This window comes from Metopolophium dirhodum, chromosome 7 (genome assembly GCF_019925205.1).
Source record: "Metopolophium dirhodum isolate CAU chromosome 7, ASM1992520v1, whole genome shotgun sequence".
Classification (NCBI taxonomy): domain Eukaryota; kingdom Metazoa; phylum Arthropoda; class Insecta; order Hemiptera; family Aphididae; genus Metopolophium; species Metopolophium dirhodum.
This window is the reverse complement of record NC_083566.1, coordinates 7,620,510-7,646,055: the sequence shown is the minus strand read 5'-3', so window position 1 is coordinate 7,646,055 and position 25,546 is coordinate 7,620,510. Positions and strand designations below refer to the sequence as shown.

The window sequence follows — 25,546 nt, the reverse complement described above, 5'->3', positions numbered from 1 at the left end:
TTTTTTTTTTTGATCAATTACAAGAGTTCTGATGAAGATTTATTAGATTGTATCCACATCTAAAGCCTTGTAGTTGTACTGTCGTAACTTGTTTAGTTTAAGTTATTTACATCAGTTAGATAATTTGACCACAGATGGTGGATCATACAATTTGGCATCTTTTTAACTTAATTTATTAAATGTTTCTAATTGTTGTTTTTAATAAATTTTTATTATATTGTCAATACAAATATAATATACTAGGGGAGTCCAAACCATGCCATGACTCATGACTCTTATCACTGGCCACCCATGTAATATAGCTTGTGTTTAATTTATAGTTCATTTAGATCAGAAACCGGGAAAATCAACAAAAATTAAGCGAAAACGGTAATTTTTACGCGTAATCGGTTACTGTAAATTAAAAATGTCTACATATATTTTATCAATTATTTTTTCAATTTTGATGTTTAGTGAATCAAATTCACAGGTGCGTCATCTTGGCACCCATAAATCGTCAAACCCCCCTCCCCCCAACATTTCTCATTGTTTTGTACCCGATTTGCACCCATTTGTACCTTCCATAAAAATGTTTATACCCCTCTCCCTTTTACGCAAATTTAAATCCCCTGTCCGGTTGTTGTAACGACGTCGTCCTGGCACCGGAACCACCAGAAGTTAACCTATCGATTTCGGACCTATCTCATATTTTTGTATCCGATTTGTACCCATTTGAACCCTCCCTAAAAATGTTTATACCCCTCTCCCTTTTACGAAAAACCTACTCCCCCGTCCGGGTGCTGTAACAACGTCGTACTGGAGTGCTTAGTGTTTTTCAAAATCTTTGTTTTTCGGTTTACCTAAATGTAATAACTCATCGATAGTACTATAGTAGTAATTACATTATATTACTATTGTATACGAGTATATAAGTATTTTATTGTTTGACAAAATTACTTTGTTATATTTTACTGAATAAAATTAACTTTAATATAACGTATATGGAACTTAACTGTAACTTTTATGGAACATCAAATTAATTTAACTTGAACTGAACTTTAATAAACGTATATGGAACTTAACTTGACTTTAATTTCACTGGAACTTAACTTTATTTTTTTGGAACTAACCTTAAATAAAACTTTTATGGAACTCAACTTTTATTCGACTGGAACTCAACTTTAATTTCATTGGAACCTAACATTTATTTTCCCGGAACTTAACTTTAATTTGTTTGGAATGTAACTTTAATAAAAACTTTCAGTGGAACTTAACTTTAATTTCCCCGGAACTTACCTTTAATGAAAACTTCATAGAACTTAACTTTAATTTGGTTGGAACTTAACTCTAAAAAACCTTTTATGGAACTTAACTTTAATTTTTTGGAACATACCTTTAATAAAACCTTCATAGAACTTAACTTTAATTTGTTTGGAACTTAACTCTAAAAAAACTTTTATGGAACTTAACTTTAATGTCACTGAAACTTAACAAAACTTTTATGGATTTTTTATTAACTCTTATTACTTATTTAACTTAAATTTAACTAATATGGAACATAACTTTAATTTGATTGGAATTTATTTGCATTTTCTATACATAATAAATTTTTAAAAATATTTTGATTTGTTTTATACTGTTTAGGAACTTTTTCTATGGATCTCAATAAAACTTATTTGTTGGGTAAAAAAGCTTGAAAATTTAATACAAGGCTCCTATTATATTGTTGCAATGATATTTATATTATTTTTTCTTGTGGTCTGTGTAACCAATAAGTATTCGTAATAAAGATTCAATTTTCATATATAATATTATATTATAGGCAATCAGAATGTATTCATATGTTTATTTTTAGTTTGGTTGTAGGTATTTAGTAAATAATAATAGGTATACAAAATTGTGTTTTCGAATAATAATTTATTGTTTGTATTATTCACAATAAATATATATGACAATTAGTTTATATTCTGATGCTGTTATGCAGTACCAGTATAAATAGTAGGTACGATGAGGTACCTATCATAATATTTAAACTTTGTATAATACATTATTTATACATCAAATCCATAATTTCAATATCTTATTTATTAATTGTTTTAAATAAAGCTTATAAGAATAATGTACCTTATATTATATAATATTATAAAAATATATAATTTTAATATAAAATTGGTCGGAGGTAGAATTGATGACTTAGAAGTTATGGGTGGCAAGACGACCTTTATGAATAGGTAGAACAAACTATTGCCCCAATTAGGACTTTCTAGTATTTTACAGGAATCAACGAAGACTTATTGGTAAACTAAATAAATTGATTTACCAAAAAATGAACCCAAATAATAAATAGAAAAACTAATTTTGTATTTTAAAAACAGTATTAATTAAACGGCTTTTCAAATTAGGTATTATGAAATGGAGACATTGGTCTTTATAAGTGTATATTAACATGATGTATTCGATTCCACTTACATAATCTCCATGTACATTTGAAGACGTTAATGTTAACTTTGTTGCTCCCAAAACTATATCGTTTTATTTTGCTCGAGCTCATGACAGATAAAAAATAACTTAAACTAATGTTTATATTTGGTCAGCAGTTTTAGACTTTAGTTGAAGTAAGTTCTATACTTCTAAAAACGTGATTTTGTATTAAAACTTGAGAATTGAACATTTCATTCAGTAAAATATAACAAAGTAATTTTGTCAAATAACAGTATACTTATATACTCGTATAAAATAGTAATATAATGTAATTACTATCATTGATGAGTTATTACATTTAGGTAAACCAAAAAACAAAGATTTTGAAGAACACCAAGCACTAAAGACGCTGTGTGCTAGTACGACATCATTATAACACCCGGATGGGGGATTTGGTTTTACGTAAAAGGGAGAGGGGTACAAACATTTTTAAGGAGGGTTCAAATGGGTACAAATCGGATACAAAAATATGAGATAGTTCCGAAATCGATCGGTTAACTTCTGGTGGTTCCGGGTGCCAGGACGACGTCGTTACAATAACCAGACAGGGGATTTGAATTTGCGTAAAAAAGAGAGGGGTACAATTTTTTTAATGGAAGGTACAAATGGGTGTAAATCGGGTACAAAACAATGAGATATGTTAGGGGGGTTTTGACTATTTATGGGTGCCAAGACGACGCACCTCAAATTCACCAAGAGTAAACTCTTAGAAACATAAGTTTTAAATTTATTTATGCCTTACATTTGTGCTGCATTTTGTTACTTTATTTGCAAAATGGGTAATAGAATAATTTGTTAGTACATAAATATAGAACAATTATGTTACTTAAAAAGTTATGACTTAAATTTATATTTCTCAGGTATAAATATAGAACAATTATTTTACTAAAAAAAATTATGACTTAGATTCATATTTCTCAGGCCAAAAATATAACATAATATTATGGTGTTATTATTTATTGCATTGTGAAATATATTTTAACATTCAGTAGTAAAATTTGAAATATTCATTTACATATATATGTTTTGTTATTAACTATTAATTAAGGATATCACACTATCCATTAGACTGATAACAAATTTGTGTTGACTATCGTTTTCTGGTAATAAAGTTATTACAGTTTGTACTAATTCTAAAGTTTCTTTTAATAATGACTTTTCAACATTAATTGTCACCTGAAATCAATAAAATTATAATAAATAATTTACCTTTTTATATTTAATATTATAAAACTCACTGGACTTTTAAGCCAAGAAACAATTTCTGGGCTAAAGTGCACAATTTTGTCATGATAGTCTAAATTACTAATGCAAACTTCAAATTGCAATCTATGTTTGATTACAATCATTAAATGTTTAACAAGGTTTTCTTTATTATGAACAACTGGTATGATCTATTCAAAATAAATTATATAATATGAATATGTTTCTGAATCAAATAAGAAAAAATAAAATTGATTTCTTACTTCTTCAGCTAAACGATCGTGTCCTTTACTATATAGTGAAATAACTTGACATATTCTAAGATCATCTAAATTTAGTTGCCAATCAAAAGCTAATTGAAATATTTTATTTATCCAAGACATACATTCCTTGCTTTCAAATTCATATTGACCATCCTGAAACAGTTGTTTATATTATTGTTTATAATTATATTTGAATTGAAAGGAAAAAAATAAGTTAAAATTGATTAATTATTTAACGCAATATTATTCAAATTTTAATAATTATTATGTATTACGTGGTGACATAATATTATATATTTTAATAATTTATTAGATATATACCTACTTTAAAAAACTTAATTTTAATCATTTATATTGATTACTTAACATTTAAAATAATATTTTGCTTATAATTGACTACTATTTCTAAATTATTTGTACAGTTAACTGTTTAAAGATTATGACAATCATACCTCACAATCTTTTTGTATGAGTCCAACCGCTGAATTTATAGAACTAATGATGAAATTAGTTTTTGATTTTTTAACTTTAGTTCTCGGCATTTCTTGATTGAAAGTGTTTTGGTTCAAATTAGAAATATCAATTTCATGCACCTATTAAAAATTGTTTTATTATTAGGAAAACCATATTTGTTTAATACTAACTTACATTACAGTCAAACAGACTGTTCAGTGGTTTATTTATGTGTATTGAAAATTTGGCTAATATATGAAATGTTCTAACAAATTGATGAGACAAAAAAAGTGTTTCTCTATCAGGATTAGGTTTATTTAAAGCTATTTGAACAAGAGTAAGTTTATGTTGGTTATTGGTTTTCCAATTTTCCCAAAAAAAATCATGTTTTATTTCAGCAAGTTCAAATTCTTCAGCTGATAAAGATGCCTGAAATATTATAATTTGATTACCATCAAAGGAAATTATATTATTATTGTTATATCAACCTTAATAATAATGTCAAAAAAACGTTCACATAAATCAAAAAATTTGACAATATATTGATCTGGCATCCCAACATCTTGAATACACAACTTATCTTTAGGAACTTTTCCTATACGATCAATAAGCTTCACAGCTGATAAAAAAATAGGAGATATATGTGTGGACCATACTAAAGAACACATACCTAAAAATATAAAATTAACACACAAGTTATAAAACTTATAAAAATTGTAAATAATAAAATATTATACTTGCTTTGTCTAGTATGCAAACATGGTAATGTATCAGCAACATTTATAGCTGTCTTAAGTGGTCTAAGATCAGCTACACAATTTTTCCAAGCAGATGAATATTCCCAAAAAATATTACTTAATAATGTATTTCCGTTTAAACTGTATGGAAAACAGGTTTTAAGACGTTTTAATGTGTCTAATATTTCTTTCTCTGCCATATTTAATGCTTTTACTTCAATAGCTGTCTCTGTATTTATAATAAGGCCTTCTTGAATACCCATAATTCCTTTATTCTGATTTAACGGTTTAGTTTTTTCTTTATCAAAATTTATTAAATACTCATCAATTACTAAAATTGGATCGAGGCCTATACCAGCTAACCATTTACCAACAAGTGAAGACACCCCACCTAAAATCAATTATGTTGTGAGATAATGTAATTAAGTAACTATTATAATGTATTATTATTACTAATAAATGCAATTAGTGATATTACCACGTCCAAGTTGCAGTAAATCTATTAGTGTAATCGACGAGTACTCATATTTTAAACAGTGAAGTGTCCCAACTGGTTCTTTTGAACAATATTTTAATGTTGCATTGAGATGGCACAATTGTTCAAGTCTTTCTATTAATATATTCCATTGATAGTCATCTCCAGAAATACATTCCCATTCATTATTAACATTAACTACAAATAAAAATTATACAAATAACAAAATTATTAAATATATTAAAAAAGCCGCTTTTTATTCCCTCTCAAATAACTATGTTACTGTATATTAAAACAATAACTAACCTGTTTTTCTACTAGATGCAATTGTCTTACAAATTATAGCTCCAGTAAAACAAGCAAATGTATTCGAACTATTTGAAAACTGATATTGTGTTACTTCCCAATCAAATTTTATCCCTGATTAAAAAAAAAATATATACATATTTTGCAATTAATAATTTTAACAATGATTTATAATACTCATACCATTTGAATTACAAATTGTGTCAATTGCTCTGTGGAAATTTAACATTTCTGTTACTACTGTTAAGGTGAGAGGTTTTGATAGCCAATATTTGACACCTAAATATACCATATCTGATAATTGAATACCACTAGCTATCCATGCAGAATTCCATTCTCCAATATCGTTATCAAAATGCATAATAGGTTCAAATATATGTTTACCTGAACCAATTTATTATTAACATACAATTTAATAAATTCATATAAATAATAGGTAAATCTTACATAATTCATCTACATTTTTATCATTGTTTATAGACAAACTTTCACCAGTTGTATTAAAATAAGATAGTAATTCAATTATATTCATTGATTTCACATCATCATAGAACATCACTATAGTTTTTTTTTTTGGTTCTATAGGAAGTAAAGAAATGATTCTATCCAAATCCTCATCGGTTAAACGGAGTGTTTTACATAATTCCTTAAAAAAAAAAAATGAATATGAATAAATATAATAATATACTCAATATTAGTGTTATACTTGTATACTTGTGTTTTATCTTCAGCTGATAAAGAAGATGCTTGGAAACGATGCTTTTCTTGAAAGTTGGATAAAAATGTTAAAAATATTATAAGTTTCAAATGGTTATCAGTATTTTTCAATAAATTGTCATCATAATTTTGAGGGTCACATTTCTCTAAAGTTAAATTAAGATTATTATAATAATATATAAATTAGTATTTAAATTATTTGTCAAGATTTTACTTCTTTCTTTTAAATTTGTTTGAAAGCTTTTCAAAAATGCGACCAAAGCGTTTTGTGTCATATGTTTACTGGTTGTAATATAATCAAATGCTTGTTGCCTTACTTTATCAGTCATTAAATTATTAACTAATTTCACAACTTCTTCACAGAGTATTTCATTATCTACATTTTCACTTTTACATAATGACTTGAATGTTTTAAATGTATACATATCTTGAGAAAGTTCACTATTAGAGCAACTAATTAAAAATTTTATAAGAATTAATAAATATTAATATGTGATAAGTACATAAAGTATTTTAATAAATAATATTATACCTGTCTATACAGTGATAAGGTACATTTATTTCTGTAATATTTTCTGTTTCATCTATAAAATAACAACGATAATTAGCATTGTATATGTTCATTCTTGATGTACTTAGAGCTCCAAACAAACCGAAATTTGAATAGAAAAGTCTAAAACATGAATAGAAACAATACAGATTGAATTAATGACCCATAAAGTTTGTATTAGAACATACCTTCCAGTTTTAGAAACTTTAGATATTGATACTTTTTCATAGTTTTGCATTGACCATACTTCTAGGACTTCTCTAGTTGGTATAAACATTACTAAAAATAATGCTTGTTTGGAACTGGAACTCTTATTTTCATTGACTACAAGCCAACCAAATTGTACGTCTTTATAGCCGTCCCATGTTCTAAATATTCATAACAATTATAATTGTAAATATATAAACAATAGACCTAAATTACCGTATTATTCCTCCAGCATTGACCTCAAAAAGTGTTACTTTTTCCAAATTATCAGAGATCACCCCAATGGATAGTTGAGGACTTAGTTCGATTTTCAAAGCTTCGCAATCCATTTCATTGAGACTAAAACTAATTATTATTTTGGTATTTTACTACTTTTATCATTAATATTATACAGAATAATTTATATTTTATTTTAGTTAAGTTATTACCGACATCCAAGCTGTTCAGGTTGTTCCTGTGTTTCAGGCGTTTCATTTAATGATAAATTATAAGACAACCAACAACTAAAATTTCAAACATACAACTTAACAATTTATCTTCAACGTGTTATGAAAGAATGAAATTCTTACGGTAATGTTTGTATAAAAGAAGATTTCAATTTATTAGTGACTGCTTTGGTTATATTTCCAAAAGTAGGTTGAGCATGTCCTCCAATCGTGTAATGAATCGCCAAGTATGGTTCAACACCAGCAGCTATAATTTGAGTCATTTGTGGTATACAATTTTGTTTATCACCACTAATACCTTTGCAGATATTGGCTGCTACTATATGTTGAAAACTAGTGATATCATATCTAGGCCCAATAGCAGCATCATTTATTTTTTTCTGAACATCAAAAGCCCACTTTTTATATGTTAATGGAGGTATACTTATATCGCTCAAACATTTTGATTGAACTAAAATATAAATAATACTCAATTAATTTGTAAAAGTATTTGATTAAATAATATACTTTTTCTATAATTGTTTTAATTATTTCATCTAACTGAGCTGTATACACATATTAACTTATTAATTTTACATTATTATATGGTTAATTTTTTTAATTCAATTTAATTTTTAAACAAATAAGAAGAGAAAATAATTTACAATTATAGACATTTGTTTTTGTGCTTACTTTTAGCCAATTGATTTTTACAAGACCTTAAACTATTAATGAAAATTGTGCCAACAACTGTACACATAACTTTACTATATAATATAGCAATTTCTTCAGGTTGTTCTACAGTTGGAGGATTAATTTTAGCAGGTTGATGACTTTGACACCGTAATTTCAAAACAGCACTATTATGGAATAATTGTGATAGTAGCAGATCTCCATCCTTATAAATAAAACAGATAGTTTATTATTTGTTAAATATATAAATTAATCGAGAATAACTTCTGTGTAAAATTTGACAAAACCGCTTGAAAATCCAACGGCAATGCAAAACCATTCAGGACTACAATGAGTAGACAGCTTTGTATCGATTGCTGCAATCGGGAGACATACAACTGATGTAATTTGTTCACTGGAATAATATAAAGGGATGATAATTATAAATATTTTTAAAAACAATTATATACAAAATATTAATGGTTTTACAAGTATAAATATTATAACTTATAACATACTTGTTTCCTTGGTCAATAGAATTGTTCAAAAATGTTTGAAAAGTCTGACATACAATATTATCATTGGTAGGACTGGAAAACCACTTAACTATAAAATTAAAAATTGGAAAATATAGTAAATTTTGTATAATTCAACAGGTACACACAAATACACTTACTTGTAAAGGTAATTATTTTATTGCTTTTTCCAAATACTATGATTTCACCTCCAGGAGATACACAATTCACAGTGTCATTGAAAACATCTAATAAAAATTAAATTAAATTTTTTTTTTGTGTAAATAATTATTATTATTTTATATTACCTTTTGTGTCATCAGATCCAAATAAATAAGATTTAATTTTTGACAGATTAATAGCTTTGGCAAAAGCTTTAAGCTGAACAGACATGTTTGAAATGTTAGTTAAAAAATTGTTAAGACACCTACATTCGCATAATTAAATATAATGAAGACAGAAGTACATATTGTTTATGTAAAAATAGGATCCATTAATAAGTAATGTATAAACTATAAACTATAAACTATAATAAGTAAATTACGTTATTGAAAAAAATAAAAAATAAAACAAAACTTTGCAATACTATGCTATATTGCGATAATGTGCCTATTTCGAAATTTCCATTGTAAATAATATTATTGTTATTTATTTTGGTTTGATATCTAGTATCTACTATCTACAATTCAACCACAGTGTATAATATTATGTTCGTTGTGCCATGGTCTCATTGAACAACCATGATAATATCACGTCATAACAGGTCCGATCTACAGACTCAGTATTCTGTAATCTGTGATAGTAGAACAAAAATACAACTACAAAAAAAAAATATTAACTATAGTAACTACGCAGTACGAATAAAAATTGTATTTAACACATAATATAGGGCCCAGTGTATGTATTCAATTTGTCGTGCCGACTAGCCGACGGCCGACCCACAGCTGTCGCCTTGTCGGTTATTATTACTTATTATAGATAATAATATTATCTATAATAAGGGCCTAAAATACATCTGATTTCAGGGGATACACCACACACTTATTAATTGAACTGTTACTTTTGGGCTTTGAGAGTTTTCTATAGAAAAAATAAAACCTGTGGGGGCTATAGGCGTAGTTAGGGGGGGGGGGGCAGCAGGGGCGTATATAGGATTTTCTTGAGGAGGGGGATATCAAAATTTTTTAGTGTTGATGCAACCTTTTGTTAGTTACTCCATGTAAGGCTAACAATAAAAACAATAATATTGATTTTAATTTTACTCTGTTTTATTAATTTATAAAATAAACTCTAGTTTTCTGTTTTTTAAGCACAACTCATCAATTACTTCATCTGTTGTAATTTCGACCTCTCTGTGACAAGAAAGCATGAATATTTATATTAGCATTTTCTATACACCATAAAATGTTGAAAATATTTTGACTCTTTTTGAGCTGTTTACGGACATTGTCAGTTTTCAATTTTTTTAGTTTTTTTTTCTATAATTATCAATAAATTTTTATTTGTTGGGTAAAAAAGCGTGAAAATTTAATATAAGGCTAAAAATACATAGGCACAATTTCTTTTTATAAGCATTTAAAGTTCAAATTTTGACAACATTTATCAAATTTATAATTTATTAATTATTTTGTAGTTAAAAATTTATTTAAATTTAAATTTATTTATATTATTTATTTTTTTTATGGCTAAGGATTGAAAATTTAAAACAAGGCTCCACGTAAATAGGTTATATATAAATTACTTTATTCACAATAATATCATCAAATATACTTGGTAAAATCATAGGCTGACTGACCGTTTTCGCTCAGAATCGTTTTTCTTATACAATGATATTATATCATTGAATTCAAATTTAACACCATCCATTACAGTGACCCACTTGTAACCTACTGTACAGCAGAGCAACATCCACTTATCCACCTTTTTTAATATTTATTTTAAAATTTACGAATTCCTTATCGTTTTCTGTCCGCTGTCGCAATTAGTTTCGTGTTCTACGTATATAACAGTATAATAGGTTAGGTACTAGCGGGTTTTACCTGACTTCTCTCGAATATAGTCCTATTTTAATTTTGTTGTTATTGTTGGGTAATATCACTCGCAGCCCACAGGATAACAAAATTATAAAATATAAATAGCAACAGTACTGCAGCTTAAACTTTATACCTAAACTAAAAAAAAAGGTCAAGGGAGGGGATCTATCCCCCATATCCCCCCCCATAAATACGTCACTGGGGGGCAGTCTTGTAAAGTATTCGAATTCTATTTTAAATAGTATTCAAATACGTATTCCGAATACTTTTATTTGTATTTTGTATTCATTAAAAAATACTTTTTTCCGATCCAGAAAAATAGTTTTGGGCTCCAAAAACTGTTGCATATTATATACAGCCTAAGGGAGGGGGAGTCGATTCCCTTGATCCCCTCTGTAAATACGCTACTGCGTACATGATGGTAAATGAAAACACTTTACAACAGGTGAGTATTATTGTATTATAGTACCTATTTCATACGGAATTACTAATGTTAATAAAGACAGAGGACTGGAATAAAATAATAGGTATAAGGTACAAGGTATAAGGTAACACATACCAATCACCAAGGTAGGTAATATAACCAACAATATTTAAAATATAAAATATTTTATTGTGAGAACATTAAGGGCCCGTCTTACAATCATAGTTTAAACCTCAGTTACGCTTAACCCACTGATTTTATCGGCCGAATTCGGTGGTTTAACCTTAGTTTAGCTATTGTAATACGGGCCCTAAGCAATACAAGTATACAGACATACAGTGTAATAGTGTAGTAATTAAATAAATAATTTAACAATAAATATGATTTCAAAGTAAGTACCTATATTTAAGTATACGGAACGTGTTACGTGTGTGTGTGTGTGTTTGAATGTTATAGAACTGTAAAAGTAGTAGGTAAAAAATAGTAAATACCTAGTCATAATTTTTGGAAAAATTCGATGATTTTTTTGTAATTTTGTTTTTAACAGTATATAAAATTGTTTAGGAATACAGCTTGGGAATAACCTAGACCCACCCCAAAGTCTTCATAATATTATATATTATTTTATATACTCACCAATGTACTTGAAAATTTAATATTTTGTGTGTAAACAAATGTATATCCCCCCCCCCCCCCAAAAAAAGTTACTGCATTAGTGTAAGGTTGTTTTTTGGTTGTTGAGAATTTGAGATAGTACCTACACGCAGTGGCGTAATTAGGGATTTGTCCTGGGGGGGGGGGGATATACATTTGTTTACACACAGAATATTAAATTTTCAAGTACATTGGTGAGTATATAAAATAATATATAATATTATGAAGACTTTGGGGTGGGTCTATCCCCCTCATCACCCCCTTAATTACGCCCCTGCCTACTCTACTGTAAAATTGTATCCAAAGTTTGAAAGTTATAAATTTGTTTTAGAAATATTTTTATTTTACCATGGAGATTATAAAACCGAATAAGGATAGTGACAAGTTATGTCTCAAAGGTTATATCTATTTTGTAAAGTATGCTGCGTACGGAGCCTACTCCGCCCTTATATTATATACTATATATGATAATATGACATAAAGTATATTAATTCACACAAAATATTTTCGGAATAATCTTAGCGTTGCGGAGACCCTGGGAAAGCAATAACTATTATAAATTAATGTTCGCAACCATTACCATAGGTCATATGCCCATATGGGGCAGAAGGGCCAATGCACAGAGTCATGAAATAGTAATAAAAAGTATACTGTGAGAAGTGGGTCTAATAAAAACTTAGTAGTATAGCTTGACAAAACTATCTACACAGTTAGCAAAACCCTACATCGATCATAAAATTGGCCAGCCACAAGCACATCTGCAGACCCACGCGCACATACTCTGATACTCACACAGACACTATGGATATAGCTAAGACTAGCTCATTCGGGGGATCGACCACACGAACCGTGAGAACGGCGGCACAAGCATAGGCGGAAACCATTAAAAATTCAGGGGGCTAACATTAATCATTATTAACATCAATGTGAGCGGGAGGGCTTCGATCCTACAGAACTAAAAAAGAAGGGGGCTTGACCAAGTTTAGGGGGCTAAGCCCCTTAAAGCCCTCCCCCTTTATAGAACAATACAACTGTGGATTTACAAGTTAATGTAATATTGTAAATTGTAATCAATAACCATAATATATACTATACAGGTAGGTATATACATACTGAGATTAGAATTGTGTTTATTTTTTTTTCGATGAATTGATATCTTTAGTTTTCATAATGTATTTAATCATCATTACTATTAAAAACATACTAATAGTAGTTGTGCTAATAATTACAAAATAAACGTCGACTAGGAAATACTGATTATAATTCAGTACTACACTACTACTCGTAAGGTGATTAGCCCCGCCATGACGGAGAACATATTCAATCCAATATACAGCTCGATCCATTGGTCTTGGATGGGAATCTTTAAATATTTCACTTCGTATCTTCGAGTTTTCTTTATATCTAAAATATATCATAAATATATTATTTATATATCTATGCGTTGCATACGACATTATACGCGTATGCGTATTTATATTATATTTAGGTACTTTGTGTTTGTAAGAACTTCATTGATGGCAGACAGCATGGATTCTTCAGTCAAATCAACATAATCTACCATTTTCCCGATGCCATTGCGTTCGGCTAACCTCATGTTCATGTGTTGGTCGCCAAAGAAAGGAATACCAACGATTGGCAAAGCGTTGTAGGTAGCCTCTTCTAGACTGTGTATACCTCCGTGTGTGATGAACAGACAAACGTTTGGGTGACCTATATTCAATAGGTATTATAATAAGTACCTACGCTAAAATTATTAACGGTGTACACTTTATCTATACCTAATAATTATTTAAGAACGATTTTAAACGAATAGGTATAGGTAGATAGGTACCTAAAATATCGGGTTGTGGGAACCAGTTGCTAACCATTACGTGATCGGGCAACTGTGGCAGATTATTTGAATCCCATTTCCACATTACTTTTTGTTTCAGTTTCTTTAAAACGTTAATAAAAACTTCTATAGTTGAATTCGGTAACTTAGACGGATCCACAATAGTACCAAAACTAAAATATATTACTCCATGCTCAGCAGACTCAACAAACTCCAACATTTTCTATGACAAAAATTAATTTTTAACTTAATACCTATAAATACAAAAACATGTGTGATAAAAGTAATAAAATCAAAATGTCCGTACTCCGGTTAATGGTTTAGGTTCGTCCACGTGAAGTCCTGCAATTTCTATTGTACCTGGCAGGTAGGGTCTAGTCACGCCGATACTGTAATGAGCATTGAGTAATGTCACTGACACGTTTCTCAACATATCTTCAATGGGAGGCCTAGATTTGTGACCTTTATATTTAAAGTATTTATTCATGTTCTCTTTTTGTAAAGGTAAATAATAATAATCTTCCAAAAATAATTGATAAATTCCAACGACAGTGTTTTTGAACCGTTCGATGAATGACATTTGATCTGTTGCTCCAGTTCGTTGGTCAAGTATATATGAAAATGTAGATGGTTCACCAATCCATTTACTATTAGAAGGCCACAACGTCGAAACGCCTAAATTAATAACTGGTGCTTTGTACTTATGGCCTAGTGTGATTGAATATTCTTGGCAAAATGAGAAAACCATAACTAGATCGAATTCGTAATCCTGGGATAGAATGAAATTTTGCATTTCTGGTTTGGAAAGCATTTTTTGAGCTAAAGAAGTAGACAGTTTCCACAAACTAGGCACTACTGTTAAAAAACCATGACTGGCTAATTCCATTGGGTTGATACCTATAGCAAAAAAATGTACAATGTTACCTATATTAAAATTATTTTTGGATATACAGAACCACCCATGGTACGATCGATGGGCAACCATACTATCTTAAATCATGGGGTAAGAGCCACTATCCACTGATGAACGCATGCGTACACATATTATATATATATAACCTAACCTATGTAGTATGTACTATAGATTCATTGAATTGAAAGCGTTACATTTGTCGATGTCAGTGGTGTCACTGATAATTTCACGCTTTTACTCCCATAATAATTCAAGTTGAGAGCAGAGCTTCCTTAGATAAGTTTTTACTTAATAAAAAATGTAACACTATATCTACCTACTTGTAGTGCAAGTTTCTATAAATTACATATCCAACTTTTTTTTTAATATCGATTAGAACAAAAGTTGTTTCATTTGTCAGGTCATTTCTACACCTTGTATATTTTTTATACGTTTTTTATTATTTGTTATTCGGAATAATTAATTACCTTTTAAAATATTTTCATTTATTGAAATTGGAATGTCCTTGTAGTTAGGCAGTGGTGTCTTCAGTGGAAAAGTGCTGACTACAGTAATATTATGTCCTCTACTAGCGAGTTCTTTGAATAATGGTCGAAATCCAGTAAAGTGACTTTTAAACGGCATTGGTGCAAAAACAAGTATATTTGCACTTTGTGTAGCAGTGTTTAAGGTAAGGAGTTTAAAAATCCACACAATAAAGTTATAATTATTCATTTCAACTGTGTGAATAATTCCAACTAATTTATCTTGAACTGCTATTTGTTTCAAAAATGTTTACCTTTTATCAAACAGAATAAACATTATAATTAGGTACCTATAATTTATATTAAATGTAGTAAATTGGAATATTAGACTTATAATTATTATAATTTAATGATTTTAATATTACATAAAAATGAGATTTATAAAAATAGTTTTACGCCCGTATGCATATAGTCAATATGTACATGTATTACATACATTGACTATATGCATACGGACATTAGTTTCATATTTTACTTTTTTTAGTTAAAGAAAAAATCAAATAACTTAACACAAAGCTTAATAAAAATTTAATTTTAATTTTTCTAGTAAACAGTGAGCAACGTAAAATAAAAAATCTGGTTTTCGTTTATCAATACCGAGTGGCATGTGTAAAATACCATATAAAAACAGTTTATTGTCTTTGTAATTTGTAATGTAATTTTTTGTTACATAATTTCACTTCACGCCATATTATGTTGCATACGACTGAACAATAAGCTAAATTCATAAAATAAAATAATGACTTGAAATAACAATATTAAAAGGTTCCATAGGGATTAGGTAGGTACTTAAGAATAATAGTTATTAATTAGGTAGGTACCTGCTTCAGTACTACTATTATATAATACCATCATAAAGAGTAGGTACCTTTATAAAGCATTAATAAGAGTAAAATATTAATCTAGAATAATAGCTTTAGAATTAAATTGTAATGATATACAAAAAAGCGTCAAATATTCTTTGTACTATGTTTTTTATGTAATGACGTATTACCTACTAAATAATAAATAATAATTATTATTGATAGTGTATGAATTGGTGCATGGGGCTCAAGAGAAACATTATTAATATATTCTTATTTCAAAATACATCAGCTGTAGTTGGTATATTCTAGTAGTTTTGAGCCAAAAATCATATTGCAGTTATTGCGGCTTAAATAATAATAAAAAAAAAGGCGGGTAAGTGGATGTCGCTCTGCTGTACAGTGGGTTACAAGTGGGTCACTGCAATGGATGGTGTTAAATTTGAATTCAATGATATAATATCATTGTATTAGAAAAACTATTCTGAGCGAAAACGGTCAGTCAGTCTATGATATTACCAAGTATATTTGATGATATTATATTATTATTGTGAGAAAAGTAATTTATATATAACCTATTTACGTGGAGCCTTGTTTTAATTTTTCAAACCTTACCTATAAAAGTTGATCATTTTATACATTTTTAACTACCTACAAAATAATTATTAACTTTTAAATTTGACAAATTTTGTCAAAATTTAAACTTTAAATGCTTATAAAAAAAAATTGTGATTATGTATTTTTAATATTTTTCAACTACTATTGTAACAATATATCAGGAGCTTTGCATTAAATTTTCACGCTTTTTTACCCAACAAATAAAATTTAATTGATATTTATAGAAAAAAAACTAAAAAAATTGAAAACTGACAATGTCCGTAAACAGCTCAAAAAGAGTCAAATTATTTTCAAAATTTTATCTTGTATAGAACATGCTAATATAAACATTCAGTGAAATTTTCAAGTATCTACAGTCATACATTTTTTAATTACAACAAAATAAGAAAATCGTTACATAAGAAATCGAGTGAATATCAAATGTTGTAAAAATATGAATTTCAAACGCTCATAAAAATTTAATTAGACTTTCTTGTAGACATTTTTTTTTTTGATAAAGGTAGACAAACTTATGGATAATCTTTTATTATATTTTCAAATCTTAGATTTAAAAAGAAAAATTTTTATGAATTCTCAACTCAAAATAATTTGCTAATTTTCGTGATTTTTCCGTATTTTGTCAAGATTTGAATTTTAAATGCTTATAAATAAAAACTGTGACTAAGGATTTTTAATATTTTCAAATATCATAGTAGCAATGTAGTAGGAGCCTCGTATTAAATTTTCAAGCTTTTTTACCCAACAAAAAAAGTTTTATTGACATCCATAGAAAAAAATACTAATCAAATTGGAAACTGAAAATGTTCCTAAACAGTTAAAAACAAATCAAAAAATTTTTAAATTTTTATCGTGTAAAGAAAATGCAAATATAAACTACCAGTAAAAATTTCATGTATATACGTTAATTTGTTTTAGAGTTACGCCAAAAAACAAAATCGATGTTCTCAAAAACAGATTTTGCGTAAAAATTCCCGTTTTTCTTAATTTTTCTTTTGTTTTTCACGGAGCTTTTAAAAACTACTGGGAACTACTTTTGACCCCCCAAAGTACCAACTAGATTCACTTTCCTATCAGAAAATTTACTGTTGAAGAAAATCCAAGTATTTTTTCTGTCCTAAAAGGTGATGAGACACGAAAAAAAAAAAAACACACATCATTATAAAATCAATACATTCATCGCTTCGCTCAGAATCTAAAACGTAAATACGTAAATACATTATAATACGTACATTTAATAATAAATTAGAAATTATTAATTTAAAAAAAATCAAATTGTTTTAATTAATATGTCCATCAATCAAGAATGAATCGGGCGATTCTTAAATCTTATAAGATTCTTACCGTGTAGTTTGAATATTAAAACCATACGTCATAATAATATAATATTTATTAATAATTTGAAGTAGACAACTACGTGTGCATTATAATTTCACTTATTGAGAATTAAGGAGAATCAAATAAATTTGGCTGATTTTAAAGAAACAAAAGTGTCTCGTAATAAATATTATTTATAACGTAGCTAGTTGCTAGTAGGCATACACTTATACACACTGTATACAGCCTAACTAGTAATTTACACGATTTTGTGAGTAGAAGTGATAACGTGTTACGAAAACTCAAGGTTCAATAATTTGGTAGTATCTTACTACCACAGTAGTAGTTTACTTAGTAAAAATTAATAGGTGGTGGAAACTAGAAAGTACATAGTGTAATAATATGTTGGTAACATACATAATGTATGCGCAGTGCATACTGATCAGGCCTATACCAATATATTAACTTACTATCAGTGATTCCCAACCTTTTTACCACTACAGACCACTTCGATAATATTTTATAAGTCACAGATCATCTCAATTTTAAGAAAACTAGGAAGACCTTTTTTGTTTGCTCATTAACAAGAATAATTGATAAAAAAGTCTCAGGGTTACAGATGTGCCTATTACCGGCTAGTTCTTTGATCAATGCGGGTTGTCGTTAATCGAGTAGCCCTGTCACAGTGCTAAGTCCGACTCACAGAATCTCTTACTCCCGAGGATTTCCCACAGTATATTATATTTTCTTACTAGCTCTGGTGGTGCCCGTTTTGTCATCTGGTCATTGCCAGATGTTGTGACTATTACTTATGTGTGTGCTAATAGTATATTATATATACTGCGCATTATAACAATGTGTAGGGGTGGAGTAGAGGGGTCCGTACGTAGCAAACTGTAGATAGGTACATGACAATTTCACTGAATGTTTATATTTTTCATTTTCTATACACTAACATTTTGAAAATATTTCGACTCTTTTTGAGCTGTTTACGGATATTGTCAGTTTTCATTTTTTTTTAGTTTTTTTTCTATAACTGTCAATAACATTTTATTTGTTGGGTAAAAAAGCGTCAACATTTATTACAAGGCTCCTGATATATTGTTACAATAGCAGTTGAAAAATATTAAAAATACATATAAATATAATTTTTTTTATAAGCATTTGATGTTCGAATTTTGACAACATTTATCAAATTAAAAATTTAATAATTATTTTGTAGTTAAAAATGTATAAAATGTTCAACTTCAATATCCAAGGCTTGAAAATTTAAAACAAGGTTCCACGTAAATAGGTTATATATAAATTACTTTAATCACAATAATATCATCAAATATACTTATAACTAGTAGTATCACTACAGTAATAAGTAATAACTAATATCATAGTCTGACTGACAGTCTTCGCTCAGAATCGTTTTTCTTATATAATGATATTATATCATTGAATTCAAATTTAACACCATCCTTTATAGTGACCTACTTCCCAGACAGCATTTTTTTGATTAATAATATTATTATAACATTGTAATAACGAATAATATTAGTATAACGTTATTATAGTACTATTATAATATTATCATTACAAAATGCTGTCTGGGTTGTAAGTTGTAACCTACAGTACAGCAGAGCGACACCCATTTGCCCCCCTTTTTTCTTTTCTTTTGAAATAGATTTCTTTTATATAATGCATAAATTATACTAACGCTTTCAACAGTGGTAAATGTTTTCAATTTTGTAAAAAAATGTAAAGACTAAACTGATAAAATAATATATTTTGTAAAAATAAGTACAGAATGACTGCAAATGAACACTACACGTAACCACGATGTCTGAACAACTAAATTGTAAAATAAAAGATTAATTGTTCGATTCGAAAATTCGGAGAAATAATGATCGTAGGTCATTCGGCATTCGCATCGAGCGCTTAATCGTCTAGTGTGAAACCGAAATCAAATAAGCGACTAAAAACCGCTGCGATTTAAAATCGCGTTCGCTTCGTGTGAAACCACCTTTAACAGGATTACAGGAATAATTTTACAATCAATTATAGGCAAATTCAATAAATATTTTTCTGAAAATGAAATCCAATAAAATTATCAATTGATTCTGATTAAACCAAATCGCCTAATCGCTTAAGAGGACGCCACACCCGCATATTTTATCTCCGTCTTACAAGTGCGTATAAACATAGCAAATTGTACACTCGGCCGAACACGTATAGCTCCGAAAGGTAAAAGATAAGAGTGAATTTACCTATTATCAAATTTATAGTTAAGAATTTTACTTAAGCAATCAAACTGATAGGCTTTTTATTATATTTTAATTTTAAAGCGAGTTATGAGCATATTAAAATTGTAAATTGTCTGTACATCTTTAAATACTCATAACTCGCTTTAAAATTAAAATATAATAAAAAGCTTATGTAGATAATATTCTTACTTCTAAATTTGATTATAGGTCAATTCACTCTAATTTTTAAACCAACAGAGCTAAACGTAATCTGCTGAGCGTAAAATGTTCTATGTTATACGCACTTGTAAGACGAAGACACATGCGCGTGTGTGGCGTCCTTTTAATAAGTAATAAATAATAATACATTAATACCTATCTTATATAATATAATTAAATAATTAATACCTATATGAGTTTTATAGTTTTAAGAGGATGTCACACCCGCATGTGTTGTCTCCGTCTTACAAGTGTCTACGTACAAGTGTAATTTTTTTCGTGTGGAAACTTATGTATGGATATCCAGGGGTAATTTTTACCTGCTATATCTCGTGTGGGAACTTACATTCGCCCTTCGAATAAGTGTTTACTACACATGCTCGCCCATGTGCATCTGTCTATTTGCAGCTGTGAGCTGTATCCGTAGAAGATACGCAATTTATGTTTTGACTGTTCCGTGTTCGCACGGATTACATCTGACTTCTGATATAATTTTTAACCACTTAAAACTTATCCTTCTTAGTTCTTAGTATAAACACAGAATAAATTAAAAAAATTAATATTGTTAGTAATTATTATTTTTGTTCATTACATCAAAAACTATAGTAAACAAAAACTCTAAAAATGCCTTGAATAAAATGCTTTTATGTCCTGCAGTACTAATATAGTGCTTAATGCATTACATTTTTATTTTTTTTAATAATTTCGTTACAAATTCTTATATAAATTTAAAATTTCTTATGCCTAAATTATAATATACAACTTAAAAGATGGTAAAAAAGTTTTACAGATAGAACTGATCGTTTTGAACTTCTTTAATCTGGAAAAACAATTATTTCCATACGTAATTATTTATTTTCATATATATAGGTTTAGATCGTTTATTTATTTACCTGTATATAGTTAAAGTTTTTCCAATTTATATAAAATCATATAAAAGCATTTAAAAATCTTAAAATAAAATTTGCTGGGAAAGCAAAAGTTATTATCTATTGAAACATTTAGCATAATATGGATCACATGTGTCAGGAGCGCCATCGCAGAGAACTACGACGCAATATAGTAGAATGCATAATATACTGTGTGAAATCCTCGGGGTTAGTTGATCTTAATAGTCAAACTTGGCCTAAATATTGTTTATCGAAATATTATCGCGCTTGTTCAATTCTATCCCCTTATTGTTTAGTTGTCTCTTTTACTGTGTATGTGAATATCCGATGTTCTGAGTGTTATATATATAAAAAAAATGTTAAGTATACATGGCTCAAAATTATTTATTATTTTTATAATTTTTGACTCAAAATGTTTTATTAAGTTATATCGTGTCTTTGCTTCCTCAGAACATAGTCAAATATGCACTTAGTTAATTGTATATCCGTTATCGGATCATATTATGTGCATATTATGTGAGCCAATGTTTCTTTAGACATATTACGTTGTGTGTTTCTTCCAGATTTGATAAACATCCCGTTTTTTGGAAAGATACTATATCTGTTTCAAAAATAATTTTCTTTGACTTGTAGTTTTTCTAAAATGATAGTGAAGTTTTGATATAAGCATTTATCGTATAGCATGTTATGTTGATTATTGGGTATTTATCAATTTTCTGTCGTTTTAAATTGTTCTATCTGAGTGCCCGCTCTATAATACGAGTCTGCTCGTTTTATTTTCGCGTAATATATTTTCTATATATGTGGTGTTTAAACTGTTCACCTTTGATGCTTAACTTATTTTTAATTGGTCTAAACATGCATCCCTCGCTCCTTTGCGTTTAAAATATATTCTCTTAACTTCTTTCTTCGCAACTTGTAATATTGCCACTTTGTTTACAAAATGCAATACACTACACACTTAATTATTGTATTTTCGACTATTTATTTTGATAATTGCACAACGATGCTAAACTTCTGATTACAATGTCAATTTGATTTAGAATACTCGGATCAGCGAATGCTATTAACTGCTAGAAAATATACGATTCACTAGGTAATTATCAATTTTAAGATTCAATATTTTTAATATTGCTACTCATAAACTTTTACATTAATAAATCTTATACATTATTGAAGCGGTTATTATTGCATCGAGTGTTTTAGATTCTGAGCGATTATGTATTGATTTTACAATGATATGTGTTTTTTTTTGTGTCTGTCATCACTCATCACCGTTTGGGGCAGTAAAACTGCTTCGATTTTCTTCAACAGTTATTTTATTCTCTTATAAGTCCAAATTATTAATTAGAAAAGATGGTCCGGCATGGAGATGCTCGTTCAACACTGTCGCTTGTGATGCTGCCATATTTTCTTCTGAAAGCCTTGCTCTGCCCTAGCGGTCTGCTACGTAGATTCTTTCTCCAGAGTTTCTGGGAGGTGATCGGTCTTCCAACGGTAGTTCTTTGTAAAATTGCTTCCGTAAAAATCCGTGAAGTTGAACAAAAATGAAAAATATTTTTTTTTCAAAAAATTTTTCCTGACCAGTTTTCCGAAAAATGTCTGTTTGGGACTTCCGCTGTTGAGAAGTATTACTGCACCAAAATTGTAGTGATGAGACGTACAGAGGTTGAATTTGAAGTGTTTGGATGGAAAAGAGTTTATGATGGAGTAAGAACACAATTTGATTTGTTATTAAAATGTTTATTTCAATATTTAAAAATTGTAACAATTTTGGTTGTAAATAGAATAACGCTGTGAAGGTGCTTGTACTGCCTTTAACAAAACACGTCAGAATCTGGTCTGTTATAGTATTTTTCCTATACAGAGTTTACTCACTTTATTGCATTTCCACTGTTTATTTTGATAATATTAAGGTACGATTCACTCTAATATTTTTTAAGTCCAAAAACTTATATGAATCCGTAGAGCCAAGGCTCTTTACAATGGTTTATGCGGAAAACGACAATTTAAACGAGCAGGTTTTCCACCTCTTTAAAAAACAAATGAATTGAATACTGATATATAATATAGATACGCATATATTATATATTCATAGTAATATAAAATATTGGTAGTAACCTATCTAATTTGTCTTCACATTTTTCATTTTTGAACAACCCGCAAATAATTAGTGCTTGTTTGGCTTGCCGGTAATTTAATGCAAAAATTATCATCACTAGGTTGTTTTTTCGTTAACAGTTTTCATTGGTTACTGAAGAAAATCTTTTACAATCTTTTTCTAATTTCAATAAATGTGTAGCGTACGCCCGCGTACAGGTGATGATAACGGGACAGGACGAGGTGTACTTGATTATAAAATACAATATACTGTCGACACTTAATTGTATTTTCCGCTGTTTATTTTGATCATTGCTACAATGATGTTTAACTTCTGATTAAAATGTCAATATGATTTAAAATACTCGGATAAGTGAAGTATTAGAAAATATACGATTCACTCTAATAATATTTTCTAAGTCCAAAAACTTATATGAATCCGTAGAGCCAAGACCCTCTACAATGGCTTATGCGGAAAACGACTATTTAAACAAGCAGGTTTTCCGCCTGTTTAAAAAACAAAGGAATTGAATATTGATATATTATGATATAAATACATATAATATTATACTCAATATTCATAGTAACATAAATACATATATTATATTCATAGTTCATACTATTATAATATATTGATAGTCACCTATCTATTTTGACTTCAAATTTTTCATTTTTTAATGACCTGCCAATAATCAGTGTTTGTTTTGCTCGTAGGTAATTTAATGCAAAATTTACCATCACTAGGTTTTTTATTCGTATACAGTTTCCATTGGTTATCTGAAAGTTGATCAAGCTCACAACGGTGATTCGTAAATTAATTGCCTCATTGAATTTGAACAAAAAAATGTCTATGGGTTTTTTAATTTTCTTCTAGTTATCTTTTGAGATACCCTGTCCTCAGAGCCAATTATAACGTGCCCAATGAGTACCCAATGAGTACTCCAAGTGGAGCCGTAATGCTCGATGAATATTGTAAAATTGTATTTATTGTACACAATAATTATTATAAAAATGTTTACCTAAGTATTTTATTTATTTAAAGACCAAAACGACTCTAATATAAATGGTGAATAGCAAGTTGTGACTAGAGGGTCTCGTTTTTGGTGCAGCGTTTGATCCTCTGTCAGTTGGCTATTCGTCTGACGAACGCTTGATAGATGATACGTATTTTTACTACCTCCAATATCTAAAATATAATATATCCTCTAAAATCTACATAGACGTATTGTATTTATACCAATCTAGCTTACTTAGATCTCTGTATATATATACCTATAAGTTTTATTATTAATACAAATATATACGTATATTTCATATAATAATTAATTTATTAGGTACCTACGATAAAACGAAAAATTGTTTTAAATAATATATAATTTTAGGTATATGAATACCGCCTATAAAATATTTTAAAATTTTTCCACCACGGGCAAGTACACGGCCCTATGCCCCCCGTTAAACACGCCTCTGTGGCTGTAACTGTTGAAAACTTGGATAGAACCTACAAATACTAACTACTTAGGACATTTGATGAATTAGATAAGTATATAAGCGTATACAAACACCTGAATAGATTACAATTTCACAAAAATAAACTCGAACATCTAGTTATTGTTTGGATTAAAATAAACTCATGTCTACCTAAATTAGGATATTTGAAAAGTTAGTATGTAGTAATGTAGTATGTGCTGAAGATAGTTTAAATGAATATTAAAATAAAATTGCATTTGATATCACATTACATTATCACGAGTTTAAGAGAAAATCGTATGAGGTCGTCTTGTTAGTGTCTACTAACTGTGACCTATATATGCTAGTTGTGGAGATCCTCAGAAGACTTTGAGAGGTTGAGACTCACATTTAGTAATTCATGTTGTTATGTATTACTGTATTAGGTACATAGATTTCAAATCGAACAGGTTAACCTTAAAGTCAGGATTGCTCTGAAATTTGGTTATGTTTGAATACATAGGTACTTACTAAACATCAATATTTACCATATACCA

General features: G+C 28.7%; 2 protein-coding genes across 2 annotated transcripts; both read right to left on the bottom strand.

Annotated features, from left to right (window-relative positions):
• Positions 1-3,393: 3,393 nt before the first annotated feature.
• Positions 3,394-9,788, bottom strand: LOC132948799 (rab3 GTPase-activating protein non-catalytic subunit). Its single transcript, XM_061019449.1, has 23 exons — positions 9,292-9,788; positions 9,145-9,231; positions 8,987-9,074; positions 8,754-8,883; positions 8,490-8,694; positions 7,941-8,268; positions 7,800-7,874; positions 7,588-7,716; positions 7,353-7,532; positions 7,147-7,287; positions 6,829-7,067; positions 6,612-6,760; positions 6,345-6,543; positions 6,081-6,281; positions 5,898-6,011; positions 5,595-5,789; positions 5,121-5,507; positions 4,868-5,049; positions 4,575-4,808; positions 4,379-4,519; positions 3,927-4,079; positions 3,699-3,854; positions 3,394-3,636 (listed from the first exon to the last, which is right to left on the bottom strand). The coding sequence occupies exons 1-23, from the start codon at positions 9,374-9,376 to the stop codon at positions 3,493-3,495; spliced, it is 3,942 nt and encodes a 1,313-aa protein (XP_060875432.1). The 5' UTR covers positions 9,377-9,788; the 3' UTR covers positions 3,394-3,492.
• Positions 9,789-13,207: 3,419 nt separating this feature from the next.
• LOC132949513 (UDP-glycosyltransferase UGT4-like) lies at positions 13,208-18,375 on the bottom strand. The gene is made up of 6 exons (XM_061020448.1): positions 18,128-18,375; positions 15,309-15,619; positions 14,236-14,825; positions 13,929-14,151; positions 13,588-13,807; positions 13,208-13,498 (listed from the first exon to the last, which is right to left on the bottom strand). Exons 2-6 carry the CDS (start codon positions 15,553-15,555, stop codon positions 13,225-13,227), a joined length of 1,554 nt encoding a protein of 517 aa, XP_060876431.1. The 5' UTR covers positions 15,556-15,619; positions 18,128-18,375; the 3' UTR covers positions 13,208-13,224.
• Between the last annotated feature and the right edge of the window lie 7,171 nt (positions 18,376-25,546).